The 21,789-nt window shown below is 41.9% G+C and overlaps 1 protein-coding gene across 9 annotated transcripts in view; it reads right to left on the reverse strand.

The window, feature by feature from the left end:
* Positions 1 to 21,789, reverse strand: part of RAD51B (RAD51 paralog B) — a 599,509-nt gene that overhangs the window by 214,944 nt on the left and 362,776 nt on the right. For all 9 annotated transcript variants that reach the window (XM_034769348.1, XM_034769343.1, XM_034769351.1 and 6 more), the window contains one exon: positions 10,043 to 10,167. In XM_034769348.1, coding sequence (XP_034625239.1) covers positions 10,043 to 10,167 — 125 coding nt within the window. The remainder of the gene's footprint in view (positions 1 to 10,042; positions 10,168 to 21,789) is intronic.

Genomic DNA, 21,789 nt, shown 5'->3' on the forward strand with positions numbered 1-21,789 from the left:
TGTAAACATTTTTCCTGTGTAAAAGCACCTCGATAATGGGAGTGGTCCATAAATCCAGCCCCATTTAGTGTAGACAGTACTCAGGCAGTGTTTATGTTGTGCATACATCCCACACAAGTCCATTAGCAGGGATAGTTCACTGCAAACAGCAGAAGCATGAACAAACACATAAGTCAGCCAAGTGGCCTGATGATGTGTCACCTCTAGAAACTTGTTACTGTGCCTTTCCCTCTACTTTATTGCATCATTTGAATTTAGAACATTAGCTAGTTTAATACTGCACCAGATTATTATATTAACCATATTTATGTAATCGTTACATGGTATGTTAATATGTGCAGCCTCATCCTGCTCTCATACAGCTCACTAAACTTGCATTGCCACTGCCCGTGACTGTATCTGCCCTGTGGATAAGTGGAAGACTTCAGTCTACAGGGCTATCAGTCGAGAACCTTCCACCCATGCTCATTTGACCTTTTTTTTAAAAGACATGCTAATTGTTTAAAATGCACTAAAATTTGAACCTGTCACATACTGTGCAATTTTATTACCAAAACTTTATCATTAGCCTTGAGTCTAAATAGAAAAAGTCAAGGGGAGACAGGACCCAGCAGTAGCCCAGCTATCCTAGAGAAAGGATCCACAAAAGACAGAAGGTAGTAGGGTTCATAGAATTCTGATCAAAGCTCTCTCAATGTCTCCACACTTGCCATTCTTTCAAACTCCAAGACCAACAGAAGGATCTTGCCACACAAAAAGCAAAATGAGAAAAATAAAATATGCCAGCTGGAGACATGAGAGAAAGACAAGGTAGGTGAGGTGATATCTTTTATTGGATCAACTTCTGTGGGTGACAGACACGTTTTCGAGCTTACACAGAGCTCTTCTTCAGGGGCATTGGAAAGTCACTTCACTGTTCTTTTCTCCCTGGGAGCAATGATTTTGATGAGTATCTGAGAAAAAGGAAACTTAGGATAAATTAAAAGAGAGCAAACAAATCCAATGAGTAATGAGAGATAGGCTACTACCTAACCTGCAAGAGACATTGTGTGTGGTGCCCACATCTGCAGTTCCTAGAAAGATACTGTTGATGATGCTGGTGCAGAAAGACATTACACACCAGGAAAGCGCATTTGAGAATAAACAGTGAAGTAAGGTTAAATAGAATCAGTCACACTACAATTTTAACTCCATTGGAAACACAAGGAAAATGGGGACAGCAAGGGAAATAGTATGATTCTCAAATAGATATAGACTAAAAATGATGAGAAAAAATATTTCCAGCCTTTTATGAGGGTTTGGCAAACAAGAATGATTTATCTTGCTTTGCTATATTAAGGAGATTTCTTTTCCAGTTATGTAATTGTGCAAATTCTACAAGCTTGGGTAAAATAATCTTCTCGGAGAACCCCTCCTCCCATAAACTGTGTGATATAGAGTCTGGGTTAATGAAATTGTAAATCTGGTTACCTAAACCTGCATTGTGGTCTGGGAACAAGCCTGTGTTAAAGTGCACTGACGTACTTTGAAACTATGTTCTTCATAACACTGAACCATTAAAGTATAATCCCCACCTGGAAAATGTACTCTCTGGCAATACATTCATCCCTTCAAGTGACTCATTCAAACAGTCATTTCTCTTTGTCTTGGCAGGAAATCTATTTTTTACCTGGCGTTATCTTCAGAAGGCTCATTTTCTATATTGTAGGTATGGCATATAGTGGTGTGGCACAATATAGATGGATGTCTATAACAGGCAACTTTCTAAGTGAATTCCACTTCTACTTCAACACCCAGCCCTCTGCCCTAGAGAGGTATTATTTACCATTCAATTATCTGGAATAGTAATATCCTTTTTTGCCACTACTTTGCATTGAGCTAATGGTCAACACATTATTCAATACCACCTTCTGATTTTTTTCCTGCATTACTGCCCAAAAAGCAGCACTGTACTGGGCCATATGCTGCTGTCCTTGCTCAACGTATGGTACTCAGGTGGATGTCAGCTGGGGTTTCCCACATAGATCCAGGCCCCTAGGAGACACTTTGTCTGTACATGTACACTTGGGCATGTCAATGCTTTAAATTACACTTCTGCTGCAATCCTCATCCTGGGCTTCATCCACTCTTGCCTTGACTATTGAAATTTCCTTCTCTGTGGCTTCCCCAAATCCCAGTTCACCAGACTGCAGCATGAGCAGAATGATACTTCCTGCCTCACACATGCAAAGAGACACAATCACGTTCCCCACGTACTCAAATACCTTTGTTGGCTCAAGATCCAGTCCAGAATCCAGTTCAAATCTGCTGTTGTGTTTGAAACTCTCCAAGGGCTTGCCCATGCCCACCTCAAAGATCTTGGCTCTCTCTCTACTTCCCTCACTCAAACACAACTGGCTTCTTCTCTGCCTTACCACTGCAGATCCTGCCATCAAGAATAGCTTTATGTGTTTCTGCTTTGTCCTAAAGGTATGTCTACACAGCAAAGAAAAGCCCACCTAGGCCAGCTGACTTGGGCTCCCAGGGCTCAGGTTGCGTGGGGCTGTTTCACTGCTGTGCAGACTTCCGTGCTCGGGCTGGAGCCTGAGCTCTAGGACCTTACCACCCCACAGGGTCCTACAGCCCGAATTCCGGCCCAACCCTAGAAGTCTACACAGCAACGAACCAGCCCCGCAGCCCGCGCCCTGCGAACCTGTAGCTGCTGGCATAGGCCAGCCGCGGGTTTTTCTTTGCTGTACAGACATACCCTACAACTAATTTCAAGACTCATCCATGAATATCTTTTCTCCCTGTCTATGTTTTCATTTGCTTTTTTCATTTAACTTCGTAACTATTAGTTATAGCAACGCCATAAAGCATGTGGGGATCCAGTTTATAGGGAAGACACTAGAATACACAACTATATTGTTTATACTGTACTTGTGCCGGTCATGATCCCCACTCACAGTAAATATACCCAATTTCTTTAGATTAAAACTCAACACTCCATAACTTGCAATAAATATGTCCATCTCTCTAAAATATCCAGAATCTTCTGTAATTTGGGGCAATAATCCTCCACTGTTTGCACACCTGCCTAAATTTGACACCATTTGAAAATATGATCACTATATTCATTATACTCCAGTTTACTAAAGCAGATTTTTAAAAAGTATTAATCACACATTGCACCCCTGTGATTAGCACTTATTTCCTCTCCTCTGTGCAAATGCAATGTGATGTATTTGCTTTCTCTTCTTCTTATTGAGAAAAAGCTAGCCTGACACTAACTTATCTCAATCCCCTCACTTGCTATCAGAACCATATCAGCAAATTCCTTAGAATTGGGTTAATTAACTTTTGCTCCAGTGGCTGTAAATAACAATACTGTAGGTTCTGCAGTATGTTTAATCATCATTCCTTAGTCATAGGTGGAATGACAAACCTATAAAGAGACAAGGTGCAGCAATTAATATCTGACCAGAAGTTGGTCCAATAAAAGATATTACCTCACCCACCTTTCAGAGTAGCAGCCGTGTTAGTCTGTATCCGCAAAAAGAACAGGAGTACTTGTGGCACCTTAGAGACTAACAAATTTATTTGAGCATAAGCTTTCGTGGGCTATCTTGATTATCACTTCAAAAGTTTTTTTCTCTTACTTAATTGGTCTCTCAGAGTTGGTAAGACAACTCCCACCTTTTCATGCTCTCTGTATGTGTATATATATCTCCTCAATATATGTTCCATTCTATGCATCCGAAGAAGTGGGCTGTAGCCCATGAAAGCTTATGCTCAAATAAATTGGTTAGTCTCTAAGGTGCAACAAGTACTCCTGTTCTTCTCACCCACCTTGTCTCTCTAATATCCTGGGACTGACATGGCGACAACCACACTGCATGTAGAAAAACATATATACAGTTTGGAAGACTTGCTCCCAAAACTTTTTGAAAGTCATTTTTTCATTATATATCTCCAAAGGTCATGGTTCTCTGATAGTCACAAGATTGGAATGCTATTCATACAGTACTAAGCAAACAGCACAAGAACAGCTGGTCTGTAACCAAGGACACCCTGAAAGTTATGTCTGGTATCACTTTGATTAAGGGAAGTCTTGTGCTTGTTTTTATGAGTCACAATGGATTTGTGGAATTGGAACACTTTACCTGAATCAGGAAAACTGCCATCTAATATGTCACCTGGTCTAGGCTGTGAAAGTCCTAACCCCTACCTCAATCCAAAACACAGCCTCTTTGCAAGGAGCACCACAGGAAAAGGTTTACTATCATCATAAAATAACACTTTGAACTTCTCTAAGCACCTTCCATCTGAGGAGCTCAAAGAGTTTTACGGCATTAATGAAATATGATGAGCCTCATAACCCTCTTGTGTGGTATAAAGTAACACAAGACCATAATAATTGCCACACAGATTAGACCAGTGCATCATCTAGTCCAGGACCCTATTTAATAGTGATTAAAATAGCATGTCAACCTTTTAAAACCATGGGGGTGCTAGCTCCTGAAGAGAGTCCAGTGGACTTGGGACCATAAGTCTCTGAGCCTATTGACTCAATGCAGGAAGTAAAGGCAATAAAAAAAGCTATGAGTGTGTGGGTAGTCCCTAGTGAACCCCATTGTTTTTGGCCCAAACCCAATGGGTCCATATGATTCTGTGTAGGTTTCAGGAGAATGAATAGAATTTCACTGTTTGATGCCTACTAGTCCCAGGTCAATGACCTATTTGACTGGTTAGAGAAAAACAAATAAATTGCTATTTTATACTTAGCAAAAGGATGTTGGCAAATTCCCCTCACAAAGGATTCCAAAGAGAACTTCCTTTGCCACCCTCCTCAGAGCTCTTTAATTTCATCACCACACTTCACAGAAGTTTAGGGACCAAGTCCTCAATTAGTATTAGCAGTACGTGGCTGTGTTCTTGGATGGCATGATTAATTTTGGTACAGAGTGGAGATTCCACCTCAGGAATATTGCTTCTGTCCTGAAGGAATCCAAATGTGAAATTGCGGAACTACTAACTGTAGTATGTAACTTATAATTTAAATCATCTTCTCTACCAGATGACTGAAGGATAGCTAATGTGATGCCAATTTTTAAAAAAAAAGCTCCAGAGGTGATCACAGCAATTACAGGCCAGTTAGCCTAACTTCAGTACCAGGCAAATTGGTTGAAACTATAGTAGAAGACAGAATTATCAGACACATAGATGAACACGATTTGTTGGGGAAATCACACCTCACCAATCTACTAGAATTCTTTGAGGATCAACAAGCATGCGGACAAAGGAAATCCAGTGGATATAGTGTGCTTAGATTTTCAGAAAGCCTTTGACAAGATCCCTCACAAAAGGCTCTTAAGCAAAATAAGCTGTCATGGGATACGAGGGAAGGTCCTCTCATGGATCAGTAACTGGTTAAGATAGGAACCAAAGGGAAGGAATAAATGGTCAGTTTTCAGAATTGAGAGACATAAATACTGGTGTCACTCAAAGGTCTGTACTGGGACCAGTACTGTTCAACATATTCATAAATGATCTGGAAAAAGGGGTAAACAGTAAAGAGGCAAAATTTGCTGATGATACAAAACTACTCAAGATAGTTAAGTCCAAAGTAGACTGGAAAGAGTTACAAAGGGACCTCACAAAACTGGGTGACTGGGCAACAAAATAGCAGATGAAATTCAATGTTGATAAATGCAAAGTAATGCAGATTGGAAAACATAATCCCAACTATACATACAAAACGGTGGGATCTAAATTAGTTGTTACCACTCAAGAAAGAGATCTTACAGTCACTGTGGATAGTTCTCTGAAAACATCCACTCAGTCTGCAGCGGCAGTCAGAAAAGCTAACAATGTTGGGAATCATTAAGAAAGGTATAGATAATAAAACAGAAATTATCATATTGCCGCTATATAAACCCATGGTACATCCACATCTTTAATACTGCATGCAGATGTGGTTGCCCCATCTCAAAAATGATATATTGGAATTGGAAAAGGTACAGAAAAGGGCAACAAAAATGATCAGGGGTATGGAACAGCTTCCATATGAAGAGAGATTAATAAGACTGGGATTTTTCAACTTGGAAAAAAGATGACTAAGGGGGGGATACATGTGGAGAAAGTAAATAAGGAAATGTTATTTACTCCTTCTCATAACACAGGAACTAGGGGTCACCAAACGAAATTAATAGGCAGCAGGTTTAAAACGGACAAAAGGAAGTATTTCTTCACACAACCCCAACTCCTCCTGGATAAATGAGGCACTAAAGAAAGCTGCTGTATTCAACACAAAAAGCAAGAATGGTCCATTTTAAGACAGGAAAACTGTTACGTGTGTTTCATTACTTTGCCACCCTCGCTTCTCTTTGAGTAGAACTCACCAGTCACAGGGGGCTCCAAACTGCCCAGTGAACCATGCAACATGACACTGTCTTTTCCACAATAAAAGAGATCCTGTGCCAGAATTCTGTACTTCATTTCCCTGACTTCACTCAAATATTCATTATCCAATCTGATGCCTTGGAGTCACCCTGTCCCAGAACATTCAGGATTATGAATACTCACATAATATCTGAGTCTTCTCCAAGAAATGAGCATCCCCCAACTGAGAATGAGCATCTAGCAATCTGATATGCTGTGGTATCCCCTCACATATTATGCTTTAGGAAATCTCTTTGTCCTAGTTATGGATCCTCTCTCACTTATGCTAGCTTCATACTAGGACGGACACCACTCCTTTGCTGATTTGATAGAATCTGGCCATACAGTCCTCTGCCTTTCAGGTGCTGGTTTTAACCTTGTCTGAGTGAACTCAAGGGACTAATGCAGGACAGATGCCTCTAATTTTCAAAGAGCGCTTATACAGAGGACAGTATCCTAGGAAATTGGCTGCCAAAAGAAAATTACTTTTCACTTCTTGAGCATCCCCCAACTTTGTGGGCTATAACCGTATGCACTTTAGTTTGCTTACTTTGTATTGTAAACCTCTTGTTTTCAATAGGTAAACAGAGGATCTGAGCGCCTTTATGAAGCCATTTTTACTCTGGGTTGGTGCTCTAAAATAAATAACCAGGCCTTTTTCCCCAAAAGAGGGTTTTTCTCCTATGCCAAAAAGGATCTCCTGTTGTTTGCAGGAGGGATTTTGAACTGGGTCCAGCCACAGGTCATCGTGCCACTTTCCCAGGGTAGCAAACCCTCTATTTGATGCCCAGGTCCCACTTTGGCAATCCCACATGCCCTCCATCTTTTTAGGGAGATTATGTGGTATGCCATGGTAATCTATCTGGAGGTCTGCCCAGTGGTGGGGCTGCTTTTTACTGGACTACAGCTTTCGGTATGCACTGAGGGTATTTCACAAAACTTTACATGTTCTCAAGTATCAGGGGGTAGCTGTGTTAGTCTGTATCCACAAAAACAACAAAAAAACTCAACAAAAACAAGGAGTGCCACCGGACTCCTTGTTGTTTTTTCACAAAACTTTCTAATTCCAAACTGCAAAAGAAAAAAGTGATACTTGTGATGAAGAGGATTAACAGTTATTTCTTCAAACTAACCCTATCATATCTGTTACTTTCAATCCTTCGCCATAACACTACTTACTTTCATGGTTAAAGCTAAGGTAAACTGATTTAACAAAACAGCAATGCTTGTCAATATCACTAACCAATAGCTTGTTCCAGCTACAGCAGCAGAAATCCAAGATTTAATCTGGAACCCTTGTAGGAATACTGTGGCCTCACATTTAGCACGAGATTTGTATGGTTCCAGGATGGTAGTGGAAACCAATACTTAATGTGTTGTCCTAATCTGAAAAGCGTCTCTACAAATTGCATTTTTGTCTCAGGGCCGGCTCCAGGTACCAGCTTGTCAAGCAGGTGCTTGGGGCGGCCGCCCCGGAGAGGGGCGGCACGTCCAGGTATTCGGTGGACGGTCCCTCACTCCACCTAGGAGCGAAGGACCTCCCGCCGAATTGCCGCTGCAGATCGCGATCACGGCTTGCTTTTTTTTTTTTTTTGGATGCTTGGGGCGGCCAAAACCCTGGAGCCGGCCCTGTTTTGTCTCACTAATATTGATAACAAATCTGCTCAGTTCACAAGAAACAAGATTTTTCCTAACTGCAAGCTCTACGTGGAATCTGAAAGTCAGGCTGTACTCTTTGGGTATGTCTACACTGCAAAAACACACCCACAGCCAGCCAGGATCAGCTGGGCCTGGGCCATGGGGCTATAAAGTTGCAGTGTAGACATTCAGGCTTGGGTTGAAGCCTGGGCTCTGGGACCCTCTCCCCTCATGGTCGTTTTTTATGTTTTTTATTTTTTACACATAAATTCAGTTCTTGTCAGGGCTTGCTGGAGGAATAGTAGAATATGACATCATAAGTACCAAGGAGGTGACACATAATTAACTGAGATGGGGAGTGATTATCCATGGCTGGGACTTATTGGCACGCTGATGATAATAATTATTAATAATTATACTTAACAATTCAAACTGGTTCAAACGTTTTGTTTTTGTTAAACATCTATTCAACTAAAGCATGCAGGAGAAAAGATCTTTGTTAAAGATTCAATTAAGGGCTAAGGAAACACCTTCTACACATTTCCATGAGTCTTCCAGAAAAGTCAGGGAAGACCTGACTTGATATCCTGAATTTCTCTCAGGTGAAAACAGCAGAATGTTTAGCCTGCTTAGTACATCATAAAGCAGCACTAAACCCAGTCCCCCCACCACACCAGCAAATCACATTTAAAATGATTCAGGACACAATTGGCTTCTTTCTACCTTTTACAACATGTCTAGAGGGACCAGAACTCCCTGTAGCACAGAATGTAAAGCAGAACTAGGAAGAACTTAAAGAGCAGCTGTATTCATAAATGTGTTTCTGTACAAATGACATTGTGGGTTCCATATTTATTTTTCAATGACTCCAAAGTAAATGTGCCCACTCTATGAGTCAAAAGATTCTTTTTCTACCTGTCTTTGATACAAATTCAACCTGGGATACGAGGATCCAGCTGAACTTTCTGCCTCACACTGTACATCATCCCCAGTAATAAAGATGCTGAAATGAGAACTCCACTGATTATGTTCATGGTAGAATCACTCTCCTGTAGCTGTATGGACCCTGGGAGGCTAGCAGAAGGAACGATTGGTTTGTGGCAGTAAAATCAGAAGCTCTGAATGGCAGACACATAGGGAGCAAATATGAGAAATAAGAAGGTGCAAGTTTTACATAGTCATTTTTCCGACAACACCCTGACTTTAAGGAACAGGAAATCAGTAACATTAGAAAGAGTGGCAGGATCTTTGGAAAGAGTTACAGTGGCAAAATAATGAAACATGCTAAACCAAGAAAGTCCAACCACATAGACACCCCAAGGGAATAAATTACATCATGAGTTGTGCTGGCCTCTCAAAAAGCAAACATATTAAGTCTTGAATCCCAATTTTTCACTGCAAGTAAAATTCTACCACACTTCACTGCACATCATAACATTTCTCAGCGAAAATGGTGAGTTCTCTCGCTATTGCTAAAATGCTCCTGGAAAATTTTCACCATGTTTGCAGTTAAAAGCTATTACTGCAGGTGGAGACAGAAAAATTTCACTTGCAAATAGCTGCAAAAATTTTAAGAGTTTCTATATGAATACTCACAACAGATATTTTGCTCAAGACTTGTAGAAAATCAGATAGTATACAGAGTGCAGGGCACATGGAGGACTGCCCCAAAGATCACTGAGTGGGAAGGTTCTCAAAGGACAACCCTCCATCTCCAGAACATCAGGTACCAAGTCACTCAGAAAACGCCATCACTGCTCCAGAACACAGGGTATCAGAGCACTCAAGGAATGGCCCTCATCCAAAAGAACAGGGTACCAATGCACTCCATAAACCATAACCCCAAGCACAAGGGGCCAGCATTCTCACAGAGTCCTCTCTGAGCCAACGGGGCCAGAACTCACAGCGAGCCCATCCCCTAAAGCACAGGTTATGAGGCTCTGGGCTCTCAATTTTTACTGTTTTTTCCTGATAAGTTCCTCACCTGTCTTGTGTGCAAGTCATGATACTGTAGTATGAGCCTGGTGTTGACGCTGTGACTCCATGTGTTCCCCAGTGCTGCTGTCACATAGCCAGGTTCCCTGTCCTTGCTCCCAGAGGCTCCTGAAACTAAAAACAATACAACGTCTGAGTCCAACGTGTCATGCCTGCACCAAGGATGTGTTTCACTGAAGAATCTTTGTCATGCGTCTCAGCTCATTCCACAAACTAAGCATTCATATGAATATTTGGCTTACATTTTCAATTGCAGGAACTCTCCACTATTTCTTAAGCATTCCCTGCCTTGTAGGCATAGGCCTGGTGTAAGTCCTCCTCTCGCAAAGTACTACTATGGGCTATCATTACATTGCAAAGCAGAGTCTAATTTCCAATGCATATTACTATGCTTTTCTAAGTACCTGGTGTTGCACCATTCAGGAGAAGCACTGACAGACTTTCAGGTATTGGGAAAGAAATTTTAGACTAATATCGAGACCCAAAATTCTGTTTATTATGTGTTCGTCAGAACTGAACCATGCTCATTCTCTTGGTCATCCCCTCCACCCACTTTTCTCTTTAAGCCTATTGCTTCCATGCAGTCCCGACTTCTGCAGGTCTGGAGACAAGGGAGCGGGCCAGGAAAAGAAGTTATTAAAAGGAATCATGAAGGAGGAGGTTTATGGGGCATAACTGTGGAGCCAGAAAAGATAGCAGTCATGCCTCTGATCTCAAAATTAAACTCTACCCCACACTACTAGAAATCTCAGAGATTCTGTAAAACTCGAGTTAATGTCAGATGTCTCCAAAAACTGAGCCAACTCCTGCCTGAGATACCAGTAATACTAATGAAGTCAATGGAGTTACATCAGAGATGAAACTGCCCCCCCACCACCCTTTACTGGAAGTTAGATTTTGGGGAATCTTCTCATTTGTGTGAACTCTGTACATGCCTTTGGGAAAATGCGTTCAGCAAAATCTGTGCTGGTCAGCTATGATGACACAGGGGAAGGCATTTCTAATAATGCAGTGTGACCTGGTTTGCTAACCTACTATTTCACTTGATTTTTCTAATTCTGAAATAGGAGACTGATCCATCTATAATGCTGGCAGAAGCCCCAGCTCTTTTTCTTTTGAATACCACATGCTCTATACAAGATGGAGAGATAGATGGTTGATCTGTTTTTACTCCAAGTGGTACCTCAACAAATCAAAAAGGGACAAACTGGAGAGAATTCAGAGAAATGCAACAAAAATGATTAAAGTGGGTAGGAAGAGACTGATGTATGAGTAGAGAGGTGAATTTTTGAGATAGTCCAAGAGAGTATAACCGTGGCCGGCTCCAGGCACCAGCCCACCAAGCTTGTGCTTGGAGAGGCAACTGGATGGGGGTGGCGCGGTGCGGCGCTCCGGCTCCGGGGAGAGCGGAGCCACAGTGGGCTCGCCACCCTCCCCGGCGCTCTGGCTGCCGTGGGGAGAGCAGAGCCCCGGCCGGGCTCGCCGCCCTCCTCCCGGCGCTCTGGCCACTGGGAAGAGCGGAGCCCCGGGCTCGCTGCCCTTCCCCCCCGCGCTCTGGCCGCCAGGGAGAGCGGAGCCCCGGCCAGGCTCACCGCCCTCCTCCTGGGGCTCCAGCCGCCAGCGGAGCCGCGGCGGGCTCGCCGCCCTCCCCCCAGCACTCTGGCCGGTCGGGGAGAGCGGCCCGCGGCCGGGCTCGGCGCCCTCCCCTGCCGTGCTCCGGAATAGCTGGATGTTTCTGTTAAAACAATCAACAGTGAAATAGTTAATGTGGACATTGAATTTGTAACCAGTAGGGTTTTGAATTAATACCTCACTGAGGTGAAAAGGGAAGTTTATACCTCAACTAGAACTACTGTTTCAGGCTGTCTGCAGACTCAGGACCAGAGCCATCAGCACTTTCACATGTGAAAGGCTTTCTTCACAACTATATGGGACAGAAATGTTGTTGTTGGGTTGTTGTTTTTTTAACTTAGAACTTGTGCTTTGGAAAAAGTGGTGAGGCCACTAGAAAAGTATTAATTAAGAGTAATTGCCAGTAACTTGTAAGGTTGCCTGTAAGTTTGGTAACTTGCAAATGATGGTAAATATATAAAGTTTGTTGTGCACTAACCACATTTTGAGCCAAAAGGATATGGAGTCCATCCTAGCTAATCCATGGCCCATGTAAATCAATGGCATAAGTTAATATTCTATAGACATCAGGGGTTTTGAATCAGGCTCTAAAACATTTGAAACCACACATGACATTTATAAGATTTCTTATCAAAGGCAGTAGTTAAGTATGAGCTTGTACTCTGTGCTACTCTGAATTACTTCTCTCATTGTATCCAAACACTACATCTTATTCCCATTCCCAAGCACTTTCCCAGAACAGACAGTCCACAGTAGCACTATCCTGCTCTGAGGATCACTCTTCTTTAGGCTGATACATGTCAAGCTTTCACATAGATAAATACCTCCAGAGGCAGCAGCAGTAACAGCAAATGGGAAGTTGCAGTGTCAGGAATGCTGTTTGGTTAGTCTAACCAATCTGTAGTGAAAAGGCGAATGTGCTGACAATAATACCGTCTCTTTCTACCTCTCCAATACAGTCTACCAGCTGCATGATGGAATATGGTCTAATGTTTGGAGCCACGGCCAAGGAGGTCTGAGTTCGATACCCAGCTATGCCACTCATTGACCCTTTTGGTGACACTGAGCAAGTTATTTACTGCAATTCATTAAGGTTTGCAAAGTGCTTAGACTCGACATCATTGGACAGAACACTCTATATTAGGCCAAAATGTATTACATTATTATTAGAACAGACCTGATGAGAATGAGAGAACAAAGAGGGAGCCTTAAGATTTTCCAGACCACTCATAGCCATGTGGCATAAGGTGGAGGCCTGCATCCAAACTGTATTGTCCTCTTTTTTAAAAAATCACAGCTGAAATGGGCAAGGATCACAAAGTTAAGGCAGCAGTCACACGTGGGTTTTGGATTGGCCTGTTAGAGTGAAAGGGGCTACCCATGAAGTTCAGAGATGAACTCTCCAAAGTTCTGTGCCTCTGATATTAGCTCTTATGTGACAGAACATCTTGACATTTCAATGTAGACAGGAAGGCTGGGCTGGGCAATGAAATAGTTAAATGTCTAGTGTCTGAGTAGAGGAGAAAACACACCATTACTCTCCCGGATCCTGCATTCCTTGCAGACTCAAAACTCCCACTGATGCCAACAGGAGTTCTGAAGGTGCAAGGAGGGCAGGACAAGGTTCACGGCAGTTTAAAAGAAGGCAGGCAAGTTAATTGCTGTAGCCTCTTCATTTTTTAAAGGAAAAAGCCCGTTGTACCAGGCTGTGTCAGCACCTGTCAGGAAGAAGACTGTTTGTGTGACCCACTTTCCGACAAATCTTCTTCCATTAAGTTATTCAAATTTATGACTCTGGTGCAAAGTGGTTATTAAAGCTGGAGGAAATTTACAGTGCAGAACTTTTACAGGGTGAAAAGGAATGCTTTGCAGAAAAGGTTTCCATTTTAAAGAGATACTGTAGGTCTGCCGCAGACTTATATATTAGGCAACAAACAGGAAGAAAAACTAGCAAGTGAGGAGCTGAGTTGAGGCAGGAAACAGAGCCAGCCTTGCAGGAAAGTTCAAGGATGGTGAGAATAGATATTCTTTCCCTCCTCCCTGTACCAAATACCAGAAGACAGCAGATGTTTCAGAGGCAGGAAAGAGGAAATGGAAGAAAAATGGATTAAAATTGAAATGCACTGTTAAAAAATTCTTATCTTTTCTATTATCTCAAAAGCTATTTGATTATTAATGAGCTCATGAAAGGAGATGAACAAATGTTACTATGTTCATAGAAACATCCCTTCCCTGCATTCTCTACCTCTCCCTCCCATCTCCAGTAGTTTCATATCTGGAGATTTTTTGTACCAGATCACCCTGCAGCTGGGCTCAAAGACACCATCAAGCTCACAGACGAGAGTCAGGTAATAGAACATAGGTTGCCGTTTTGACTCTAGGTTACTGATTCCAATCCAGATCGAGTTCCTGTCTATTGGTTGTTCAGTAACGTATATGAAATGAGTTGGAAGTGTCAGTCCACATCACAAAATTCCAATGGCAACTGGTACTAACTGACTACCTTGTTGGCAACATCAACAAGAAGGCCAAGGACTGAACGAGAATAAAGAATGTTCTATTTTCTCCTCCACAAAAAATGGTCCCTCTGGGTTAGGAGTAAGGCACATTGACAAGGGACTGTAACTGTTCTGGAGTGCAAGTGCATGGTAGGCCAATTTCTGTCCATAAAAAAACTGTCTGGGGTCACACTTACCTGCGGCCACAAGTGAAAACAAAGCCTTTTGTGGCTAAAATCAAACACAAAGTTAATGGCTTTCCACAGCCAGAGGAAAAATTAAACAAAGGAATAAATTCAAAGTGCAATCCAAAATGCTGCTTCCAGCAAGAAGACGAGGCATGCACAGCTGAAATAAGATGAGGCTTTGTTGTCCTACAAAGTGTCAGTTGTGCATGTATCAGACTTCATGCAATGACATCTGGTGCTAGTTATAACCCAAGCCCAAGATGTATTTAGGAGTTTTGCTTTTTCTATCAACTAAACAAAACAAAACAAAAAAAACCCACAAGCATCTCTCACTTCCCTATACAACAGATATATGCTGCAGACTGGTGTAACTTGGCGTGGTTTGTGAAATCACCCTCTCATTTTTCTGTGCTGCTGGTGGTAGGAATACAGCCATGCACCTAATCAGAGGTTGCTCCCTCATGCCTGGCCCCAGTGAAAGGCTAGCATAGATAGACTCACAGGGTCCCCCTTCACCCTTAATGGGGAGGGAGCCATAATGTTGGAACTTTTTTTTATGTGACCAAGAAATATGATTGTTGCAGGGAAGGTTGGAGGGGAAGGTAGCCATGAAAGGCCATCAGTCTCAAGCACTGGCCCATGTTATGGAAATGTTTTAGAAGTACTAGAGCTAATGTTTTCTAAACAAAGAAATAAGGCTTCTTGCAGCCAGAATCTTTAAATGCTGAATCTTTAAGGTTCCCTGCAGCCAGAGTCTAAGTGTACTCTTGAATTAAAGATAATCTGTCCCTTGTCAGTTCAACTTCTCAGAGCAACTGTATTCTACCCTTCCCCAATTTTTATGCAAGTTCTTATGCTTCCTGAAGGGAGAATCCCCATCAGCTGTGACCAACTCCATTGCCAGGGTCCTCTGCATTCTCTGCATGAAGCCAAACCCTCAGCAACTGGGTTTAAAATATTTCCCCACCACACATGGCAAGGGGTCTATACACATCACACTGAAGTAAACAGAGGAAAATGGTCTCCAAAGAAGTCAACTCTGTCATCTTTCAGCAACAGCATGTTCACCAACAATAACAACTTTGAAAAGCACAGAGAAAATATTTATAAATGAATTAATATTCTGAGGTCAACAAAAAGGGCACGTTCTTAAATAAGAATGAAAGTATTTTCCCTCTGTGCTCAGACAGTGTGGGTTTCTCAGGCAGGAGCTGTGGTTCACTGGCAGAGCATAAAAAGACCACTGCTCTTCACCTGTACTTTACTTAGCCTGGCTTTTTTGTGTAGGTCTCTAATGACACCAGAAGAAGCTATTTCCCCCGCCTCCCCCCAGCTTGACCCTATTCAAAAAGTATAGGTATAAAAATATCTAACGGTGGAAAAACCCATTACCCAATAAAAAGCCACAGGACAAGCTTCTATATGAAGTCACTAACCACAGTGCCCTTCTACCGCCCACTCCCCGTCCTCTGCCATTTTAAGCTCTTTCCTTTGCAGTATGTTCATTAGTCAGGACAGGAGCTTGACTGCCTTGCCGTCCAGTAGTGATGATCTCATTCTGTGAGTTGGCTTGCTAAGGTGCATTCCGTACCCTTTATGTGACATACTCTCCTCTGCCAGTCCACACAGAACTAATAGGCAGTGGGTGGGAGGCAAAGACCGACAAACTCACATGCCAGCCCTGTAAGCATAAATCACAGACACAGCTATAAAAAAAACTACCCTTTTCACACCCCTAGCTCATAGTGTAGACATTGCCCTCAACTGAGGTTTAAGACTCTGTCTGCTCTTGCCCACCTAAAGTCATAATCCTCTGTAAAGAACAAGGGAAGAGAAACAAAAATAAGTGATAGGCCTGCAGAATTGTTTATGAGTAGCATATATTTCAATATTTTCTGTAAGACATCCGAGGATCTTTAGAAATAAGTTGGGACCTCCATTCAGTATCAGGATATGGGATGGGTCTTCCAGAGAATAAGATAAATGCCGTTTTGTTGTTAATTTCATGCTTCTCAATGCTGGCCAGCATGTCCATTATCATCAATATGTTTTGAATTAGGGAATCTCAGCTCCTGGCATCAATGGGTTCATGTTGATTCCATTTTGTTTTGAAAGTCAGTGAAAGAGCGAATGATCAAGCCAGTACTGAGGCTCCTGTCTGCTGACTTAAAAATGGAATTGAAGTTAAGAAACAAGAGAATCCAGCTTGTCTGACTTCTTGCCAGACAATCCACCAGCCCCGAACAAAACGGTCAGCTCTGAGGAGCTCAGTGGAGGAGGAAAGACAGCTGGTGGTTTACAGCACCTGAAACAGGCCCAGATCAGGGGAGTGCAGAGAGTCATGATACCAGGGAGCCGATGGTTTCTTTTAATCACTTCAAACCTTTTGCTTCTGTAGTTTGGCAATAAATCACAAACTGATCAGCTTCCAGCACTCCAATACTCCCATCACTTGCAATCAGAAGTACTTGGGTAGGTGATGTGGTGAGGGTGAATACAAGAGGACACAGTAGAGTGGTCACCGATGGGTTCCTCCCTATAACCAAGGATAAACTGTTTACACGCTAACTCACCCTCCCTCCTGGCCTTTCTATGAATAGGCTTGAGAAATTCTCGCTCTTTTTTTCTAATATTCCACTGATTTACAACATTATCTCCTCAATGACCACTGCTGACCCTCCTACACTGTAACTTTCTCCTTCCTTTCCTTTGTTGCTGCCCAGATCTTCCTGACATCATCCTGACCCCTAAAAAACAAACCCCCTCTCCTGTCCCATCATTTAACCCTGTTTTTCCAATAGCAAATCATTCCAACAGCAAAAGCATTTCCCAATTGTGCACACTCTTCAGAAAAAGAGTCAGAATTTTGTCTTGGCTACACATACCTTGGGCACACAGGTCCAAAATGATCCTTGTCCAAGCAGGGCATTTGACAATACTAAGGCCCTGTGAACTGGAGAATGCTTTTAATTATCATCTAATCAATCATACAACAAATTAATGCTGTTTTTTTTAAACCTCCCCCTCCCCCGACAGAAGTGGACAGATCATGATAATAATCACAGTGCATATAGGGGTGAGGGCATAGAAAGCTAGAATTAATGTGTTCATGTCCCTTAAAGCTAGAATAAAGAAGGGAGATTTAGTACTGCTCTGTCAAGACAACTGCAAGCTCCCTGGCACACTGTCCTGAAGAACCACAGTGTACAGCATTTGATTTTTCCATGCTGGTTAATCTCAGCTGCTCAACTGTGTCAACCTCTCCTAGTGCTTACCTGTCATCTGGATGCCCCTCTTCTAAACTTCCCAAGCTAAAACCAAAAGAGCCTGCTGCAACTCTCCTCCCTGACAAGGAAAAAAAGCAGCTTGAAGTTTGGAAGCCTATGTGTCTATTGTCCCAGTAAAGTGGGAAAGGAGGAGGGATGGTCAAAACAAAAAACTCGCCTGGGGGGAATGCAGAGAAGAGGGAGAGAGAAATTTTGAAATGGCATAACCTTAAGGAGTCCTACAGGATGCTGCTCACTACTCCATGGGCATCTCATGAAGCCACAGTGTAGGACTTACGATAACTCCTAGATTTATATTTTTTCATGAATTATATTCTGGTGAAAAGGCGGTTGATTGGGAGCCCTAGAATCGAAAGTCCTCCGTTTATCCACAGAACTAATACAGCGCAGGCAGTGGCGGTGCAAACTTCCCATGCACCAATCTGCCATTGAAACTCAAGTTTCATAAGAAAGGCTGTGAGTGGAGTCAAGTCTCCATTGTACGTTGAATCCTTGGCTTCTCTGTCAAGATGCCCTACAAGAGGACCAATTAGTGCCAACTGTGATAAGGGTGTTTCTGACAAGGCCATCTGTCTCCTTGGGAGCAGATTGAGACTTCCTCAACTCATTTAATATAGGCTAACAAAAAGGCATCAGCTAGTACAATTTCTGATTATTGTTAACTGAGCTGGAGTTGAAACTTGCAATTTAAATCAGCCATTCACCCCAAATTTGGGAATATTTCAGCACCATTCTACCTTTGTAATTATTTTCAAATCTCAATGAGCAACAATTTCTGATAGCCTAAGTTGAAACATTCTCTAATAAAACACAACACTACTCTTGACAACAAAGGCTCAATTATTTTAAAAGACAACCATAAATTGCACAGGAAAGATGTGCAGTTCTCTATGCAAAGCAGGCAAAGTGCCTCTTTTTGCATTATGACCTCTCACACACCTCTGAAAGTGCAGCTCTAAATGTTTTCAGAACTACAAGATCCAAACTCTTCCCAAAATAAGGGTTGATTGGACCTGGAGTTTCTCTCCAGTCCGCAACCCGAAGGCAGGAGTAAGGCAGACATTTTGGGTCCAGAGTAGTATGCTTGTAAATTAGGAGGTCTTCACCTTGGAATTTGGAATCTTTCAATAATATCCATCACAAAAACTATATTAAGAGAATGTTATGGTTGCACAATTAAGAACTTAAAAATTAGGAATCATTAAAGGTAAGGTTACATGTGTAATCTTAAATATGTCCCTTGTGTGTATGCAGAATGATAGTCTTTATTTCTAAAAAAAAGTAACATCAGCCTTAACTGTAGAATTTACTATCTTTTGACTATTTAACCCTGAACATAAATATTCTCAACACAATTTTTGACAGAATGTCCTAGGTTTAAAAAAATGATAGAAAAAATTCAAAATGCAGAACTATTTGTTTAGGCATTACATTAATGCCCTATCCCATGCATTGTATGAGGTCTGAAGGAAGGAACCTGCAAATCTGGTCAGCTGGGCAGTTTGTATCTTATGGGATACACATTAAAGGGATGCAATGGGTCCCTGCAGAACTTTGTCTCATTCACTGAGCACCCTAACTCAATTTTTTATTGCACAGTTATGTAGTCACACATATATGGCCTCCTTTAGCTGCACACTTTACAAGATTAGTAAGAAAACACTGCAAAATATATTACATATGAACAGACTGTAATGACTCATGGGTCTTAATTCACTCATTTACAAAGCAGAATGTGTATTTTTTCAAAAGAAAGATGAAGAAGGATGGCCTTGTAGTTAAGATAGACTGGGACTAAGGGGTTCTGGACTCAATTCCTATCACAGACTTGCCAGGAGAACTTGAGCAAGTCACTTCATCTCTCTGTGACTTAGGTCTCCATCTATAAAATGGGGATGATAGTACTGCCTTTTCCCATTCTGTCTTGTTTGTATAGACTGTAAGCTGGTCGGTGCAGGGGTGGTCTCTGACTATCTCTTTGTACAGCGCCTAGCACAATGGAGTCTTGCTCTTGGTAGGGGGCACTAGGCATTATAACAACAGTCATTCTCAAAAAGAGATGAATCACTTTTATCTCAAACCTACCAAATCAATTCATCTTTGGACAGAGCCTAAGCCTGGAAATTTTCAACCTGAAAAGGTGAGTGTTTCACTGACTGAGCACGGAGAGCTAGAATGGAAGCATTGATACGGCCTTAATTTCCATTCCTGTTATAATGCAAAATATCCCAGGGCATGGCAAGTATTTAACTGCACTCTGCAGCATACACTAAAGAAAGATCCATGGCTGCCCGGAAGAGAGCAGTTCATCTCAATATGAACCCAAACTGCTCATTTGACTGCACTGAACACTCTCCTGAGGTGTATTACATTTTTTAAAAGTCAGTGAAATAAAAAGTTACGAAATGTCACTTTTAAAACTTGAATCATAGGAGGGCTGAAGCCCCAAGAGGCTTCAGTCTGAGCCAGAAACACTTTTTTTCCCCAAACAGAAGAGGGGAGGGGGCAGAGAGAGCAAGAGAGAGCCAGGGAGTGAAGAATTGCTGGTTTCAAATAGCAACATTGTCCAAAGGGGTGAAAGGGAACAGATGGCCATAGAGAATGCAGCCTCAAAGCTCTGAAGAAAAGGGCTATATTGACAGATCTTGCTGTTTCCCATTCAAGCATGAACACTCTGGCATGGAGAGTTAAGACGATACAAGGAACAACCTCTGTTCCCAGCAACTTGCTATGGGCAACTGGCCTCTGAAGCGCCCTGAGAAAAACAACACGAGAGAGAGGGAGACAGACAAACAGATATGGCAACAAGCCCAGGTTTCAGCTACAAGGAAAAAAAACCCCCAAGAAACAAAAAACAAACAAAAAACCCCAGAAGGGCTAGAAACAGCTGCCTTTTCCTGGCTCCAGTGCAGAGCATTAGAAGGAACATTTCCAGCTTTTCTCATCTTCCTTTTCAGAGCAAGGTTTTTTGGAGAGGTCAGCCTCAAGCTGCTGGTCTTTGCCCTGATTCGAGGTGAAAAAAAGGACAGATCAGAACTTGTCTTGCTCAATGAAACCTGCTTCCTTTAATCACAAGGCCCTCCCCTCCAGCTAATTCACAGCAACTTTATAAATATTTAAGTGCAAAGCAATAATGTTAATGCTTAAGTCTTGCATGCAAAAATGCTGGGAAATTTCAAGTGGTGGCTCCCACACTAAGTGTAACTGCATCTCTTGCCCAGCGAGTGGAATTTGCTTTCATAGCACTCAGCAATTGCACCATCATATATAAAAGCAGAGAGAGTTACACTCACTGTGGGAAACATAGCTAATAATGTCCTGTCCTTTGTATGTGGCAATTCTTAATTACAATATTGCACTAGCAGTTGCTTTCATTTAATGACACTGTGCATTTAATATTAGAGAGTGACCTGAGCTAGGAAATTCAGCTCCCATCCACACCAAAAATTCAGAGACAGGCCTAAGCCATAAAGTTTAAATCCATATGCAGACTTGAACTTACCCGAAGTTTGAGGGGGATGTAGGGTGAATCTGCATTTCTAATATGAACTTCTCTCTAATTTATATAACACCTGATATTTTTCAGAGCAGTGTATAAATATTAACCAATAAATCCTCATGATTCACTCTTGAGGCAGGGAAGTAAGCAAGCATCATCCCAATTTAAATTTCTTTCTTTGCAATAATAAATAAAGGGAAAAGATAATAGAGAAATTGTGGGCGATCACATACCAAATGTCACAGCAAAGGATTGCAAGTGCTGCACAAATCACTTATCCTGTCTCTCCATCTGTGAAATGGGAGTTATATTTACTATACATTAAAGGGGTGTGGAAAGGGATACTTCAATAAAGTATATAAAGCACTTTGAGATCCTTGGTTGTACAGCACCATAGAAATCCAAATTATTGTTTAAATTATGTTCTTCTACAGGATAGCTGCACAGTGCTACATTCACTTTGCTAGAAGTGACAGACTAATCAGTTATTAATGTGCGACTCTGAATAGATGTTATTTGGTAAAAACAGTGAAACATTAAAAGTAAAAAGCAACAGAGGGTCCTGTGGCACCTTTAAGACTAACAGAAGTATTGGAGCATAAGCTTTCGTGGGTGAATGCCCACTTCATCAG

Source organism: Trachemys scripta, chromosome 4, assembly GCF_013100865.1.
Source record: "Trachemys scripta elegans isolate TJP31775 chromosome 4, CAS_Tse_1.0, whole genome shotgun sequence".
Taxonomy (NCBI): Eukaryota; Metazoa; Chordata; order Testudines; family Emydidae; genus Trachemys; species Trachemys scripta.